Source organism: Polyergus mexicanus, unplaced genomic scaffold, assembly GCF_030449975.1.
Source record: "Polyergus mexicanus isolate NDT 795.1 unplaced genomic scaffold, iyPolMexi1.0 SCAF_7, whole genome shotgun sequence".
NCBI classification, from domain to species: Eukaryota; Metazoa; Arthropoda; class Insecta; order Hymenoptera; family Formicidae; genus Polyergus; species Polyergus mexicanus.
Window position 1 is genome coordinate 10,032,019 of NW_027223327.1, and position 18,164 is coordinate 10,050,182.

At 33.7% G+C, this 18,164-nt stretch overlaps 2 protein-coding genes across 7 annotated transcripts in view; one reads left to right on the forward strand and one right to left on the reverse strand.

Moving 5' to 3' along the window:
• Positions 1 to 10,077, forward strand: part of Gprk2 (G protein-coupled receptor kinase 2) — a 76,505-nt gene extending 66,428 nt beyond the window's left edge. For all 3 annotated transcript variants that reach the window (XM_070298756.1, XM_070298755.1, XM_070298757.1), the window contains one exon: positions 1 to 10,077. In XM_070298756.1, the coding sequence (XP_070154857.1) occupies positions 1 to 96 (96 nt within the window). In that variant the 3' untranslated portion in view covers positions 97 to 10,077.
• Positions 4,739 to 18,164, reverse strand: part of LOC138934731 (large neutral amino acids transporter small subunit 1) — a 25,555-nt gene continuing 12,129 nt past the window's right edge. Inside the window, exons 4-12 of one of the 4 annotated variants that reach the window (XM_070298761.1) lie at positions 17,578 to 17,703; positions 15,710 to 15,848; positions 15,459 to 15,582; positions 14,959 to 15,159; positions 14,387 to 14,461; positions 13,326 to 13,485; positions 13,147 to 13,239; positions 12,768 to 12,826; positions 4,739 to 11,802 (exon numbers count right to left, since the gene is read on the reverse strand). In XM_070298761.1, coding sequence (XP_070154862.1) covers positions 11,800 to 11,802; positions 12,768 to 12,826; positions 13,147 to 13,239; positions 13,326 to 13,485; positions 14,387 to 14,461; positions 14,959 to 15,159; positions 15,459 to 15,582; positions 15,710 to 15,848; positions 17,578 to 17,703 — 980 coding nt within the window. In that variant the 3' untranslated portion in view covers positions 4,739 to 11,799. Of the gene's footprint in view, positions 11,803 to 12,453; positions 12,827 to 13,146; positions 13,240 to 13,325; positions 13,486 to 14,386; positions 14,462 to 14,958; positions 15,160 to 15,458; positions 15,583 to 15,709; positions 15,849 to 17,577; positions 17,704 to 18,164 lie in introns of those variants that run through there. The other 3 variants (XM_070298760.1, XM_070298759.1, XM_070298758.1) reach the window with 3 other exon arrangements.

Here is an 18,164-nt window from a genome sequence, read left to right on the forward strand (position 1 = left end):
AGAAAGCAAAGCGCTCGTACAAGGGAGGTGCCACTGTCAGAGTGCTACCTGCAAGAGTTATCGCAGACGCAGAGCTCAGAAATGCCGGCCAGCTGATCCAGGATGAACGCAAGTGACAGCCTGAATCGATCGACGTCGTCGCCGTTTCGACACTGTTGCCGCGGCTGACGACGACGTATATCCAGACGCTGCTGCCAGCGGTTGCTGTGATAAGAGCAAGCCGATCTCTGACTTTTCCTCTCGGCAGCATCCGAATTCTTGGTAACTATTTACACAGTTACCAAGTAAACACAGTTACACGGTTCGCTTAATGGGAAAGCATTGCGACTGCGAACCTAAAGCGTCATGGTTCCCGACACATCCTCTTGAATTCATTAGATCGGGTCTGATTGGATCCGCGCAACAAGAATTCGCGCGATTCTACAAGCATACATGTCTACGCATAAGATAGTCATACACGACATATGCCAGTATTGTATACAGTCAGGTGGTAGGTATATATTTGTTATTTGGTATTATATATCTTTCTCGGGCACAACACGCACTTTTGTGCGTATATCGACCTGCTTTATTGAGCCTCGATGTGTCTCGATTTATGAATCACAGACAAGGATTTAAGGCGGCATATATGCATAGATGATTATTTTATTCGGCATGATGACAAGATAGGTATCATTTTCCGAATACGAAGGAAATCTAAGTTTTACAATATCTTATTTCTCATTAACCATGAAATGCTTGAAATTTTCAATCTCGAATTTCGGCTGTATCTAAGTTGAGAAGCAACTTAGGAGGGATGAAAAAAAAACATATATCTAAGTGTACAAAAATGCAAGCGGATGTGCAATTATTTGCGTATGTAAAGATTTTTTATATGTACTTAACGAAATTGTTTTTAAAATTGAGATCACGTATATATGTACAAAATTAATTTATATGATATATTGATTTATTTAAAGAGTGCTTTTTTCGTCGCATTTATATGATAAATCTTTTTTTTTGTATCGCTTTATTTTTAACAATCTAGAGATTCGTTGCCGTACTATCGAAAGAATCGAAAAGCATCATTTGATGCGCGATCAATCAAGTGCGAGGAATCGTATATGTGAGAATATGCCGCAATATAACTTCATTTATATTCGAATCGTTTTAAGTACTTTCCGAGAATCTCGAGACGCACTCACTTGATCTAGTTTTCGGTCGATCCCGATATGCAGTTTGTAAGGTCGTATTGTCGGAAGCGATTAAACTAGATGGCCAAGAACTTTGGATCGTAAATTTCGGAACACGCGCGAATGGCTTTTATGATTTGATGAATATCGCGCTCGATAGGATCTGAGATGAAATTCGCGTGTTGGCCAAAATAGAATAAGACTGGCGCGTAGACGAGCGATAACGCGAGCGCGCACGTGAAACCGACAGGTCGTAAAAGAGCACGTGACCTGGCGCTCGATCGTTCCCGCGGTGTATCGCGACGTTAAGCTACCGGTAAACAGACACCCGATGAACAAATAAACGCTCGCGTGCACGCTCGCCCGTTTATAAACGTTAACCCGATACATATATACACTAGAGATTGGAGGCACGTGCGTGTAATGTGAAAGCGATGCAGTGGAATTGATGGCGTCGAGAAGGATATATTGATGCAATATTGCCACAAATGTGGTGACATCGAATAAATTCAATAAAATGATGAATAAAAATAAATGTAATAGAATGTTTCCGGTTGTTTCACGTTTTCGTGAAATAACATGAACAATTCGCATCTGCTTGGATGCTTTTAACACATTGTACGACTTTGGTTTAACCGCAGATTGGCGTTATCGCTGATTCACATAAATGGGCAAATGTCCAGAAAACAAGTAACGAAGGATAATAAACGGGAATTGCGTCCGTCGACAGTTTCGAGTGTTATGATCGAGCGACATTCGATATCAGTTTAACAGTATTTTTCAAAACGTAATTATAATAGTCGCGTATCATTTCTCAGTATCTTTATCTTTTCAGTATCTTCTTTTATCTCTTGAAGAAAGACGCGAAAAATTTCACAATGAGTTGATTCAGTATTTAATGTCGACTTGGATATAATATGATTAGATATAATTTTGATAATAAAATAACGATTCTGACAAATTTTAGAGAAAAATAAACTCTTAATCTGTCAAATAATTTATCGTTAAAATTAGATTGAAATCGAAGATTTCGGGCTGTCCTACTTATCGAAAGAAATGATACTATTATAATATACTAAAGCTTTATTTTTATTACAAAGTATCTGAGATTTTGACAATTTATTTTCTGTCGCGTGTCAGATAAATTCCTGCGACACTTAGTAACGTTGTCTGAGAAACGAGCGAGGAGATTTCGCGAATCGCGCGACAGGTCGGATTAACGACACACTTTCGGACTGTTTGCGAGCACTTTGGCTGTACTCCAATCGTGATTCGCGTGCCAACGATTGAAGTTCTTCGACTATTACATATCTGGCAGAATTGTCACGGACCACCGTGTCGAGAATGTCGGGTAGCTTTTTTCTTTTTAATGCATCTCGTAAACTGAGATGCGAATGTGTCGATGCACTCGAAATTGCTCTTTTTAATCTCATTGAGAATCTCTGTGACAGGAATCGGTTCGCTGATAGATTCGCACAAAAAATAATATCGCAGAATCGATCGATATTAAAAGTAATAGTAAAAATATAGTTTGCAAAATTTTTATCTTAACATTTTTAGAAGATTGGCTCAATGATTATTGCGTGAACATATAGTAATTAGTCTTGAAAATTTGCTATCAGACGTTATATGTGTTAGTAGTTTTTCCTCGAAAAACGGCAAAGAGATAATTATATGAAATTATTAAATTAAGATAAATGTTTAAAGAGCTCATTCTAGATTTACAAACGGCACAAAAAGTGTATAAGAATTTTCTTATTTCTTTTTTATTCGTAAAGGAATTATTGTTAGCAAGAGAGATTACACAAACAAGATCGCACAAACAGGCTCATGCGTGCACATATAAATTAATGCGAATTGACGAAAGGTATACATATATCCGAGATTTTCAAGTTGAATTTTTAAAATTGATAAGCAAGAACGTGGATAAATTTTTGTGGATCGAATTAAAAATTTATTACCACGACGATTGTGCCACTGATGAAACGAAAATAAGTTGCAAAATTCAGCTGTTATTAGAATGCAATGATTCACAATAAGAAACACAAATTGCACCTAGCAATCGTTGAACAACACTTCAAACAAACTTCGCATGGCTCTATATATTGTCAAGATAATTACTCTTTCTGATGATTATACGCTGAAATAAGTAAGACTAATTTACTGAGAACGAGACTGATTGAAGAACGGAGATCAAATGTCTCTCGGTTAGGTATTAGGAGAATTGATCATTTCTTATGTTATGTTTAAATATTTTCTTTTGGCATACATATGTCGGATTTATAATATTAAACATCTGAAGAAAAAAATATTAAATATTAACATATCATATTTTGAAGAAAATATCGAAAAAGATGTTATTTTAGAGAGAATTCTTTCTCTTTGTTTCGTACAGGTAATTTAAAACACTGGCTTCGAAAGCAATACTTTTGCAAACAAAAAATTCGAAATCTCTTTCTCTCACAAATCAGGGGATTATTTTTGATACTCGACTGATATTTGACGTCCATTTTTCAACGCGCACGTAATATCGGACATTGAAATAATAGGACATGTACATCTAACAGAGAACAATAACTGGAATGATTTAAGTTAATTGCTAATTAAACTTTCCCGACGTCGATTCTTATCACTGATACATAATTTACGTGGTAAACATGTTATTCTATCGCATACGTTGTAACAATTATGTCAACCGGCTCCAGATCGATGTGTGATAAAACAGGTGTGAAAAACCACTCTCATCAGATAAATCGCGAAATACGCACTCGCTCATGACGCACTATGTCACACGACAATTCTGTCATCGTCGACGCGGACGCAAAAGCATTACTATTCATTGAAATGTAAATAGAAAGAGAAAATTTTTTTCTCAAACTTGCTTTAAAAACATTTTAAAACTAATCATAAAATTTAAAGATTAATTCGCAGATAGATATTTAATTAGTACAATAACTTGTAAATTAATTAATTATTACTTAATTTTTTTATACAAAAATGGATCTTCATCTATTTTTGTGCGGGGAGATACTTTAAGTTGTTAAATATTCAAAAATTAGCGAACGATGTTCAGTTTGCAAAATTTTACTTAACGATACAATCAATTTTTGATTATTTGCGATTGTTCCTCTCCGCGTCGGCAAAACACTTTAGAATAGAGAATCTCTCTTATCTTTTAACTGTGATTTCTCGAAATGTCTTCTGTTTAATCCTGCTACATTGTTAATTTATACCGAATGGTTCAGAAATATTTTTTAAGACATTATTTCTTCTATTGCGTATTCATCGTTTTATTTCAACACGGGTAAGATATTTCGATCTAAGATCTGTTGCGAGATCTACTACAGTCTACAATAATTGTAGACTACGCGATGTTCGACTATTATATATATATATTCAGAAAAAACCAAATTATTTAATAATTTTTCTAAGTAAGTAAGCGCGTAACTTATTTACACACACACACACACACACACACACACACACACATATATATATATATATATGCATATACATATATATTTGTGCCTATGTATGTAACGTAGATATAAATAGGTATATACGTATATGGTATATACGATAGACTGGTCTGAATATACTTTTGCAAATAGCATTCGCTCCTCTTGTAAAATTCATATTTAAATTACGCATCTGTGTAAACATTTCATCGGCACGATTACATATACGATATGTGGATTAGATATTCTGTAATTAAAATCTCATCTAAAGAAGAAGAATCTTGCTTTGGAAATGTCAGATTATATATCGCTCTTGTTGCCTGTACATAATTACATTCGCACGCAATTGTCTCGTCGAGCAAGCTCGAGGCTAAATTTTCTCTAATGATGATGGATTAATTATTGAATAATAATGAAAAAAGGAATGTTTAACTTAAAAAAATGGATATGTATATCCTCCGCGTTTATATTTGTCGTACTAACATTTGGTAATTCCATTCCATTTCGTCACGCGAATGAAGCGTGAGTCTTTGTCCTTATCTTCACAGGATATTGAAAAGATCCTGGAAGAATAATTAGATGATAGTTAAATGCCTGAACAGGTATGTTACTTGTGCCAGTTTGTCATGTCTGGTTGTATGAGAGAGACTATTTTGAAACAGGCTATAGAGGTATTAGAGAGCGCGCATCTTCAAAGACGATCAAAATCGATCGCTGCAAATGTGTGGAAAGTGAATTGTGCGCTTAAATTAGATTCGTCCGATTCTACGCGTCGTTTATATAATTCCGATGACAGACAATGACAGATCCAAATACCACGCGGTCTCCAATATGCCAGTATAATTTAGAATTGATCGATATAGGTAAATAACAGCGCTTTTATCTTAGATTACATTTTGTATCAATCTTGGATATATTATTTTTTCTGTAAGATCTGTCCTGTAATTTTATATACAATGCGGCTCATTGAATAAAAAATTTGGGATCCTAAATTAGTATAAAAATAATAAATTGTCAAGCCTCGAGAATTAATATCGCTTGCGATTTTTCCGAGGATTCTCTTCGAACGATGACTTTGGACGATGATTTATCGTGCATGATCTTTAATCGTCCATCGTCGAAGGATTTATATAGGGGATAATATATATATATATATGAGTAACATATTAAGTGAGGAAGCCGACAGTGTAAATACGTCAGTGATAGCAATATCGATAGGAACTAATTAAGCACGGGACACACAGACTAGTAGATACTTGTATGTATTATATTAATGTAAGACGGGAATAAGATAAGTCGCGTGTATTCGCGAAACGAAATTTCGCGCCTAGGCGACATTTATCGCTCTACGTATCTCGTCTCCCCATTCATCTTTCCTCTCTCATCCTCGACCTGTTACCGTGTCAACATCACCTGTAATAAACGCCTCGCTGCTTCAGTTGTGACGTCGTATTCATCATGTCAAGATAAGAGAGCGTTGATTGACTTATCGCGGTGGCATTAGCATGTGTAATAGTAATAATAGTAGCAGAGTGTATATAAGTAATTGGGAAGGGGGAATCGTCAAAAGAGCAAATGCGACATCAGATAATTGTGACAGCGCGATGTTTTTACACAGTGATAAAAATTGATAATTGTAGTACTATTGGAAAATGATAATAATTTTGTATTAAAAAGAACTGTATGTTGCGCATATTTTAATTATATTATCGATATTACATATTTGCATCTCGATATTACAATTATTTTGTGATTATTCTTGCATAAGCTATTTTTGTGCAATGCAACGTTACGCCTGAAGCAGGCTTAGATTCTTATCATTATATAACGGCGATGTAACGGGAGATTATCGCAAATCAACTCGTTACAGAGTTAATCTGTAATTATTATCGCGACATCCCACTGTAGATCATAGCGTATATTTATATATTTTAATGAGGCGAGTTTCAATAAACTCCCGCACGTACACAGACACACGTACACGAAGACGCGTTAGAGGCATCTAGTTTAATCATTAATCGCGAGTTTTTCGCACAAGCCCGTCGACGGAAATTGTAGCAATATGAAAGCCTAACGAAGCATCTTAAATTATTAATTAATGATGTATGCGCGATTATTTGTATGCTTTGTATTCTTCCGATTTATCCGCTCCAGAAAAGATAGTGTATCGGATGAATAAACGTTGGTCAGTGATTAATTAGTAATTCGACAGGCCAGATATTAATTCGTTTTTATATACGTATAGTGAAATCTTCGCGCGAGACAGATTTTGATATATTTTTTTTATTATTATTATTATACGATCTAGCGACGTGAACAATTTACGTAATGTTTCTAAATTCGGATTTTTATTAAGTTTTAAATAGGCGAACGATTCGTTACGCAAATGGACAATCCTGAAAAGGGAATCGAACAAGATAATGTAAAATAATATTCTGTTCTACACGGAGAGAGCCAAATGAATATTTTTGTTTTTCACAACTTCGATACGTTGTACAACCGCTGCGGAAAAGAAAAGTTATATAAATATTATAAATATATACATATATATTATCGTAAGTTATAAATACGCGCGGGCCTACTGTATTTATAACTTATATGTTTATACATGCAAAATATAGAAACGTATATAATCAGAGTCATCGTAATCTCATTGATTTCGTCTTCGTTGTTTGCTTTTGTTCTCCTTTCCGCAGTTAAACGATCACTATACTTGCATCTGCAAGAAAATCAAAACGACGATAATTTTTGATGAGCCCGTTTATTTTTTCCAGTCACGAATGTGAGAGGGTTGCATGATTGATACACAGTATTTATACACAATATAATATATATATATATTGTCAAAGTTCGGTCTTTATATATATATATATCTTTTTTTCCTCTTTCCAACTCTTTTTTTACGTGCTCAGATCCTAAGCTACAATTCTTATTTCCGTAAGATTAAATCCGTAACGCATTATGCGAGGAAATGATTACTTATACTTTACTTTACACAATTCATTGTTAATTGATAGGTGAATCTCGCAAAATCGACCCAAACGCACACTCGTATTACAGGCTTCGACATAAAAATTAATATAAAAAATGCACTCATATATTAATAATATTCTTCTTCACCTCTCTCTCTCTCTCTCTCTCTCTCTCTCTCTCTCTCTCTCTCTCTCTCTCTCTCTCTCTCTTTCGCGCCCTCTCTTTTTCTCTTTCTTTCACTTAATTTTACCATCGATCAATTCATTCATGCCTTATTGTCACGAGTCAGAATGCCTGTTGGTACGTATCTGTTAATATTTAATATTTTTATCAAAATCGAGTTTACAATAAATGATTTACATTTTAATTAAGAGCGTACTAAAATTTATTTTAACATTGCAAAATTATTACTCCTATATTCTCGTTAATAATAATATTTGTGTGCCCTTCAATACGATTTTCAATAATAATTATTATCGCCATAATAAAAGGTAATAAAACTGACAGAAAGTTTTAAATATTAAGAACATACTCAGTGGACGTTTATTTAAATATGGTATAGCTGAGAAAGTTTAACAGTCTTTACGTTACATAGTCTAAAATATTTTACGTAATTTCCCCTACCCACAGGCATCCTGAGAAGCGTTGATGAGTGTTTGTGATTCTCGAAACATGTTCCATAAAAATATAGCTAAATGACGAAGAACTATATAATTATCACTTGTGGCGAGTAACATCAACGATCCGTCTTTCTACTGACTATTATAGAGAAATGATACAAATTCGCGAAAAAAATTATTGTCCTATATCGTAAAAAAATTAAGGAACGTTAATAATTGTAAGAACCATTTTATTCATTCAAATGTCTAAATTTTTTTAAAGCGGACGAATCGCTGAGTTGCTCCCTTAAATACAATATTGCGGTAACTAAAACTATTGTAGGAAGTTAGGATAACTCTTCAATTAGGCGAGAGTCTTGTCTCAACAACACCCTGTAGAAAAAGCTTGGTCCTAGAATAATTTTACTACGGATATGTGCAATGGTACTGTTTCTTGCGCTTAAATTATCTTCTGCTCTGAGAAACAAAATTCTAGGGATGCAAAATATAGTGCATACAATACTACATCGAATAAAAAAAAAGAAGAGATCTTTCACCGGAAAGAACAAAGTGCCATTAAGAATAAAAATAGCCGCTAATCGCGGCAAAGCGGTCGAAATCGAAATTTCATTCGATGAATTTTGCTCCCCGAACACTTTATAAATGCTATTATCTTTTTTTGTATACCAAAATCGAAACTCTACTTAAGTATAATTATGTCTTGAGAGGCACAAACGCGCCCAAAAATCGAGCAATGTACAAACTATTCTTATCAACGGAAACACAATTTTATACAATACAATCGATAGCGAGAACGAAACTTTTTTTTCTCCGTTCTTTTTTTCTTCTCTTTGATTCCTTCGTAATTAATTTTAGAATAGATGAAGGTTTTAGAGATTCAACAAACAATATAATCGTGATACAGTGAACGTTTATAAGTTCATGCGATTGATAATAAATTGTTGAAAATGAGGAAATAATATAAAGCATATTTTAATTTTTTATTTATTGTTGGAGTTTATATCAAAAGTAGGCATGAACTCTTATAGACTCATCTTATAATAATTATCATTTCTTCAAATGTTACCTGCTTACTTCCTCATTTATTAAATTGCCTACTACTATTTCTTCTCAATATTAAACATATCAGCATTAAATGTATAGAATGTTTTTTCAGAGAAACGTTTCTCTCTCTTCCATTTTATTAAAATTAATTTCTCCTTCCAAATAGCAGAAGCCTAGTATTTTTCAATCCTTTTTTAATCCCCATTTATTTTCTTCGTTTTATATCGAACACGCCGACCGACTTTACTCGATTGATCCACGTACGTTTGCATTGAGCACATATAGTATACCCATACGCGCGCGCATACACATATCCACATACACACACGCATTTTATCACCAATGGCAGTAAAATGTAAAACTATTATGCGACGTTGACAATCGAGTGCCAGCGCGTAACAAATGCACTTTTAACCTCTCTGTTTTACAGAAACGCGGATTATTACAATTAAATTAAAATTAGGAATTAACTTAAACGGAAAAGACGAACGCGAACGTGGGTGTAAAAAAAAGTGCGTTTTGCCGAAACGAAGAGTTAATCTCTTCCACGCACATATGAACAGATCCCTCTCTCTATCAGGGATGCAAGATATATTAACGATAGATCAAAATATTCTATGTTTCTTGCAATAAGATACAATCTGTTTTCATAAAATAAATAATAAAGTAAGTAGTTAAATAAAATAATAAGATAAATTTTTTTTAGTGAAACTTTCATGAAACGATAATATAAATGGACAAAGTATTTTCTTTACATTTTCAATAAAAATGATAAAAATATGTCAGAGAAATAAAAATAGTTGTTAGCATCTACCTATATATAATCACAGTTTTTTTTCACATTAGTCTCTTTTCAGTAATTTAATTTTCTAAAATTCTTTCTCTTAAAATTGGAGTTCGCGGCATACTTTGGCGCTTACATTAATTTAAAAAAAAACATTAATATCTCTGCAAATATATCTTTTCTACGGGCATTAATATCGAATATACGAATATATCGATATTTTTGGATATTTGCATCCCTAGCTTGTCTTGAAAAGTAAACGCGTCAAAAACGTGTTTAAAACTAAAAGAAGCGATATTCCGTAAGTATGAAACATTTGCCGGACGATGCTGGATTCTCAAAGATCGTACAGTTTTCAAATTACAAATTGCGCACGAGTGCCAAAAATTAACGAAGTTGAGATAACGCGATACACGTATAGCAAACATCGCCTATATCGGAGGAACGCTATGGGACTAAAAAACTATTAGCTTAAACAGCGCTTACTTAATTACAGTGACGTTTTGATCGTTATCTCAACTTTTTGGCGCGCGATCTGATCGGATTTTTTATTTTTTTTATTCGGCTCTTCCGTTCTAGTTCTAACATAGTTCATTTCACGGAGAGAGATATAATCGTGATGAGACTCGCGATCGCCATTGGTTTTTCTTTTCACCCAGAAAGATATATGTCTCGTGCGTAAATTATTTTGAAGTATACACGCATCTCTTAAACGCAAATTTTTGAATTAATAATGTATCCGAATCACGTGTATAATTTAGAGTGAGCCCTCTGTCCATTTTAATAATTAATCTAATTTGAGGGAGAAGACTTGTGTAATAAACGTGATTCATATACGTACATAGATTTCTTATTCAAATTTCATTTAAAAGTAATTTTTTAAAATAGTTCTTAAATAATTAATTAAAATAATAAATAATTTTTTAAATAATTATGATTTTTAGAAGTTTTAGTGATAACGTGACATCGGTATCCGTTAAGGAGAATCAAGCATGTTATCTCAAAAGTATCTGAATAACCAATAATTTTTGTCCTTTATAATTATTCTCTCCCGTTACTCGAATAAATCATTAAAATACTCGAATGTTATCTGTTGCTTAGAAAAGTAACATTTACGTCACAATACTGTATCGTAATCATCTGTCCCATATCGACAACGTTAATACAATCTGAAAATTTAATGATGATATTGATTTTTTAATTAACTTATGATTTTCTAGATTTTGTAATTAACTTATCAAAGCTTAAAAATTTCTCTCATTACAAATTCTCAAACAAAAATATTTAATTTCACAGTATGGAGTATGGTATCATTGCGTATATCTCTTTGTCGTGGAACGAGAGACAACAGCCTTATTTCAAAATTCTGTAATCGAGCGGGCGGATCCTGATGAAAGTCCACGACGAGATCCGAATCTAGACGAGCCGCGCTTCGCTTCTCGCGCACGAGTTTTTGACATTTCCTACCCTTTCGGCGCCCTGACACAATATGGCTGTCTCTTGTTGCCTAGGACACCGTTCCTTCACCCTCGAAGAGTCAGAAGAAAAATATAATCGATCTGTCGAACCGATATCCGTCATCGATTGCGGTTCAAAAATCATCAAGAATCCTCCCCGAGTTTCTGTTTCGAAGAGAGCTCGTCATCGTCCTTCCGATCTCGATTCGTCACTCGTCTTGACTGATTACACCTGAGCGGGTTTCGATTTGCCGACCACCAGCATTATCTTTTGCAGCAGCTTTGTCACGCTTACTGGAACAAGACGAGGGAGATACGTTACAAATATCCGACTTACGGTGATCCAAAGTCTTCGGATGCAAGTGCGGTTCTAGCAAGAAATCGTAGTTAATTGATAGCACGATCTGTTGTTACAATAGTTTGCTTGATATTTGAGTTGTTAGAGCTTTGACGGAAATTCGATCTAGTATACGTATCGATGTGTTTGTGGTGTCGGTGTGTGAGATGTGCGAAATCAGATCTCAACAGTGTCCTAATCAACTCAGGCCAAAGTGATTGACGATTACACAACTAACTATAAAACGATGTTTTTCTCAAATAAAATTGATGCTCTTTCAATTCTCGCTGTTGGTTGACGAGAATATTTTGGAAAGCAATATCTTTCTCCGATTCGAAAGAAACATATCCATGATTGATTTGGCTAAATTTAAGAATTAGTATTTCCGGCAAAAGTAAAAGATATTTTTAAGAATTCGATAATATTTAAAAAAACTAATTTGAATAAAAAATTCTTCTTTTGTCATTTTTAAATCACTCAGAATTTAAAAATACACAGAGATATTATATATAAGATTTACTGTTTTAAACAACAGATTAATCGATTGAATAAAATAATGTCGGCGGCGCACTAAAAATTGAATTATATTCTAAACTGAAGAAATGATAAGCGGGATGAATAGGTAGATCGCAAGCAAATATATTTCCCATAAAGTTTCTTTTAAATAATAAAAGAACTCATATATATGTATATAAAATTGATAGTCGACATAAAAATATTGTGCAATAAAATGTAATGCATAGTATAGTCAAAGAGAAAATCGCTATTGAGACATGTATGGTGTATCGAGAGTGATTTCGAAAGACGAAAGAGTAAACGTTCGTGTTAGATAAGATGAAAGAGCGAAGCAACGGAAACGGATGAGTGCTAAGCATGCGTGACATATGATAAGAGTAAAATTATGTTACAGCGTGTTTTGAACCTTTGTCTTTTGTGGCCCCACGACTACCATTAGCTTCTGCAAAGTTTTGGTGACGGCGCCTGCGGGAATAAATTAATTAACAAAAACATAGGAAAATGAAAAATTGCAAAACCGCAAACTCGGCGAAAAATTGTTTAAAATCTGCATTAAAATGTTACGAGAATGAGAGATACATAATAGTCGATGCGATATTTTTCCTTCTTCCATTTCTCTCTTCAATCTCGAAGACCTCTCACAGAAGTAAAGCAAAGAAATCATCTGATGTTTATTATAGTTTCCAAAAATTTCTATTGAATATCGCGTGTCTGTTCGACGTATGAATAATTTATTTCGATCGATGACACATATCGTGTGATCATATTATATTTGTTGGACTAACCGACTCCTTGCTGGAAGAATTTCGGCTTGTTCTTCCACGCGATGAACGCGAAGTAGACAGGTACAGAGGAGAGTATCATCAGACAGCCGTATCCTGGAAGATATAATTATATTCGCGAGATGTTCTTTATGACGGACTTTATTACGATGCGATTCGTTGATAAATTATCGAATCTTTACCTGTTTCAACGGGACTGGCATACATCGGAACTATGGTAACGAAGAGGGTAGCTAGGATGTAGAAGAACGGAAAGATGAGATTCACCTTGATCGGCCTTTGCAAGTTTGGCTGGCTCCATCTGAGCCACGGAAGACATAGCACGGATACACCTATGCTAAGCTACAAAATAAGTTAAAAAGATATTTAGATTGAAAATCTTAGAGGTTGAAAGAATTCAGATAGAATTGAAATTATTAATAAAAAAAATATATATATATATATATTACACTATAGTAGAAGAATATCTCAAACTGAAAATATCGCGATTTTAATGATAAAGATAATCAAATTCTTGAAATATAACTAACTGAAAATATAATATATTTTTTAATTAAATATTTAAGAATAATAATAATAATTCTTTGTAAGAGTCGAATATGATTTTTTTAAATTACACAAAATTTAATGATCTATAATGTATATAATTCATGTATGTTGCGAGAGATTAAAGATGAAAATTTATATTTAAATAAAAAAATATGCATAAGAAGAGATTATTGAAATGAGGTAAACAAATATATCGCGTAAAAATTGACTCTAAATTAGTTTGAAGATTATTGTGAAATATATTCATCGGTGAATTTGGATCGCGGCGTTACAAAGCAGTTATTTTTTAATAGAGAGGCTTTTATGTATGCGCAATGAGATACTGTTTCGACAGTGAGTCAAAGCCAATTATCCCGAGTGCTACGAGCCAATTGGAAAATTATTATTTATTCGGTCAAGCTAATGTTTCGTTACGGACAGATATGTACCATACATAAACTCGCGGTGATCGTGCGATCTTGACGATGGGCGTTGCATGATCTTTGTGACGAAAGATCATTCGGCGTTTTGCACAATAAATCGAGGAAAAGTTGACTTGATGATTCAGGTTTACGTTTCATTAAAATACGAACACAAAAATCGCGATAAGATATAATCGTCTCTTCGAACGTAAAATTATTTCTTAGGATTTTGTACGTGCACTGTTTTCTAAGAGATAGGGCAAAATGCGATCAATAAAAATTGTTGTACGTACCCAAGTAGCGAAGCCCACGTAATTGATGAGAGCGGAGATGTCGGAAGAGCATAGATATAACATGGAGAGCAGTGCCTAGAAAAGATTGCGAGTTTTCAATTAATACTGTTTGTCTGTATGATGGTCGCTATCTTGAATTCTGATAGAGTTGGTTCGACCATACAGCAACAGGTTCGAAGCAATCTACTACCTAGTTACATTGTTTTCTTGTTTGTTGACTCTGACAGCAATCATGTTGGTCAACAGACGAAGAATTTGTTTTTATTTATACACACACGCGAAACTTTACGCGACACGCAATTTTATTTCATAATCTTAAGGCATAAAGAAGAATCAATTCGATGTATTACTAAAAAAAAAATTAAAATTAATGACATTATTTATTTCTACCAACAGAAAAATTTATCTGTTTCTACCACATCGTTAGCAAAAAATGATATTATTATATTATTAATATATTATTAATCGCCATGATTGCTAGCTATGGTCTTCGGTTTGTATCTTAGTTCATATATCTCAAGAAGCGAGGAGATAAGATGATATTTACGATTAGAGAGAAAGGCGATTTTTACCATGCACAATACGGCGGGTGTGGGTGTGAGCCTGGAAATTTGGATCATCGTCAATAACTCCGGCATCTGACCTTCGCAGGCACCCGCATAAAAAAGCCGTGAGGACGTGAGTAAAATACCATTGACCGCACCGAACGTGGACAGAGCCACGAAAACCGGTATCGTCCATGCCATCACGCCGAACAATCTGTTTGCGTATGTCTGCGGACAACAAGAGCAGTTTAGAAATTTTTGAGAATAAGAGAATTATTTGGGAAAATTATATCAATCTATAAAATATATGATACGGTAAATAAAATTAATATAAATAAAAAGATAGAAATATTAAAAAAAAAAAAAGAAAGAAAGATTATATACATGTAATATCTATATAATATGATGATTAAAATATATTAATGAATTATTGTGTGATAGTTTCCCGTGTGACTTTATCTCTCTCGAAAAAATTTAAGAGATTCCGTCTTGAGTTTTATTAGAAAAGCATATTTGCGATTAATTACCACTGCCACAGCTTCGCTACCGAGCACTTCGAAGGGACTTAGCGTCGTATAGAAGGCCATGTTCGTGAAGACGTAGACAACCGTAACTAGAGTGCACGAAATGGCAATCGCCCTCGGTAGATTTCTAAATAGAGGCACGATTAAATAACGATTTTGTTGCAAATTACTGTATCACTACATTATTGTTTAATTAGAATTTGTTTTGCGTATTGTGTTTATATTCCTGCGGATATTTTCGAAAATTCTCTCACCTTACGGGATCCTTTAATTCCTCGATTATGAAGTTCAAGTAGTTCCAGCCGTTGTAAGCGAACAAGCCTGAATAAAAACTAAGGGCTATAGATGTGACTTCCGTATTTGTGTTGTCGAATGTGAAATATTGCGTGTGTCCTAAGAAAAGAGAACGAAAGGAATATCGCCAATGTAAATTATTGTTTCGTTAATTAGGACGTAAATAAACGTAATACATAATTATATAATTTCCAGTATTTCTAATATTAATATTTTCGGTATCAAAATATTTTTTTATAATATTTCTCCTTCTCAATATTTTATTTAATTTATTTTCTCTCGGTGCATAAAAAATACGAGCGTAACTAAGATATTCGACTATTATCTCGAATCCCCCCCCCCCCCGATTTATGTCTCGATAAACTGACATTTTATTTTTTTATATTATTAATCTTTATTAAATTCTCTTTTTTTTTTCAAAAAGAGCTTTGAGCGAAATTATTGACTAAAGACGAGTGTACGATTTTGCGCAACGTCGTTGAAATGTTTCATCAGAATCGAGATGATTGTCGTATACACGGTCAAGGAACCATTTGGTTCGCTGAATAGCCTAATTTAAGCTATTCCTTGCACGCACACCGACTATACGTCGCATCGCCTGCGTATTTAACCCACCTTTTTGATTGGGTAAATTGTCTCGTCCGGCACAATGTGCAATGCTAAAAAGACATCTAACTTCCGGTTGATTTCTGTTCTCCAGTTTCACTTATATAAACGGACGGTAAAGTTTTACATCTTGCCGTGGTTTCATTTCTCGAGTGATTTGAGATATTGATTCATTTTGAAGCAAAATGGATTTGAAGGTGTCTTTTTTTGCAAGGGATTTAAAAATTTCTGTAATTGATGAGAAAATATTCAATTTTAAATTCATATCTAACTTGTTTTCAGAATATTTTTCGACTAGTCTCCACAATTACTTCAAATCTTTTTTTTTATTTATTTATTTTTTTTTTTTTTTTTACGCGATGTTACCTCGACAATAGAACGGTTCGTTTCCTTAATTTTTTAATATCCTACGTGATTTTATTTTCCAATATAATCCATGCGGTGCGGCAAGTATTTGAAAGGAGTGACGAAAAATACGGTCGGCGTATGAAAAAGAAGTCGAACGATCGATTAAAAAGACAATTCATCTACGAAGAGAAAGTCTTTTCTGACGCAAGATCGGCTCTTTTTACTTGATCGAAAGTACGTGAAAACTTTGATTTCACGTTTCGTGAAATCGTTCGCGTTATACGAAATGAGAAAAATGTATGGTACATAAAAGACGTAGAATGCAATCACGCGGCGTCGATTAGCGTTAATCGAGATCGTTAGAAATCGTATGCAAACTGCACGCGATCGTCGACTTCTACGTCGGTGTCATTAACCTTTAACCACGTGACGCACTCTAAGCAAACCCCTATCCGTTTTATATAATTAAATTAGCGTGTGCACCACTTCAGATATACTAGATTATCGAGAATGTTATTTTCTCACTTTGCGAGAATATTTCGGGATATAAAAATAAATACAATAGCATTCTATCCTAAATTATAATTCTTTGAGAGAGTGCGAAAAATTATGAATCACGTTATTTTAAATTATTATTTAACTTTATATATTATATATATATATATATATATTGTATATTCTTTTTTTATATCAACATTTTTTGCTGTTTCTATTAATACTTTTAGATATATAGTTTCTTTATATATATTTATTTTCTTTCTATTAGTTTCTCCATATTTTTGAACTCATACAGTCGTATTACGCTCGCTAGTTTTTGTGAAATTTTCTTTTGTTTATTGATATGATAATTTAGGCATTCAATGATAAAACTTACCAGTACAAAGCTGATAGGCTCCCGTGAAAATTATGATGAAAAGCGCGAGCAATTTCGCATACGTGAAAATATCTTGTACTCTCGTCGCCCATTTGACGTCCCAGCAATTTATGAAAGCCAGAATACCTGTAACATCAACGTGAATAGCGCTATTAATTATCGTGCAATTAAAATGTATACAATATTAATAAATTTTATTGATATTTATAATAAATTCTTTTTTATAAATTTAAAAAACTCGCAATTTTTTTGTGGTTAGTGAGAACGATAAAATTGATTTTAAATTATTTTTTAATTTAATATATTGCATCAACAACAGATGTGATACATTAATCCAGTATGAATGACATTAGGTCACTTTAATTAAGAATTATGCATAGTCACGCGTGCCACTGGATTCCACCCGATCCCACGTGTATCGTTAACATGTGTCTCGATGTTCTGTCATAATCTAATGATAATTAGAATCCGTTATAGTCTCCTAATGTGCCGATTTCAATGGAACAGGTTGCGCGATTTCTTCGTTTCAGACTAACTGGCACCAATTCAATAACCTAGTAATCAGGGCGAAGAGGGTAGAAACACGT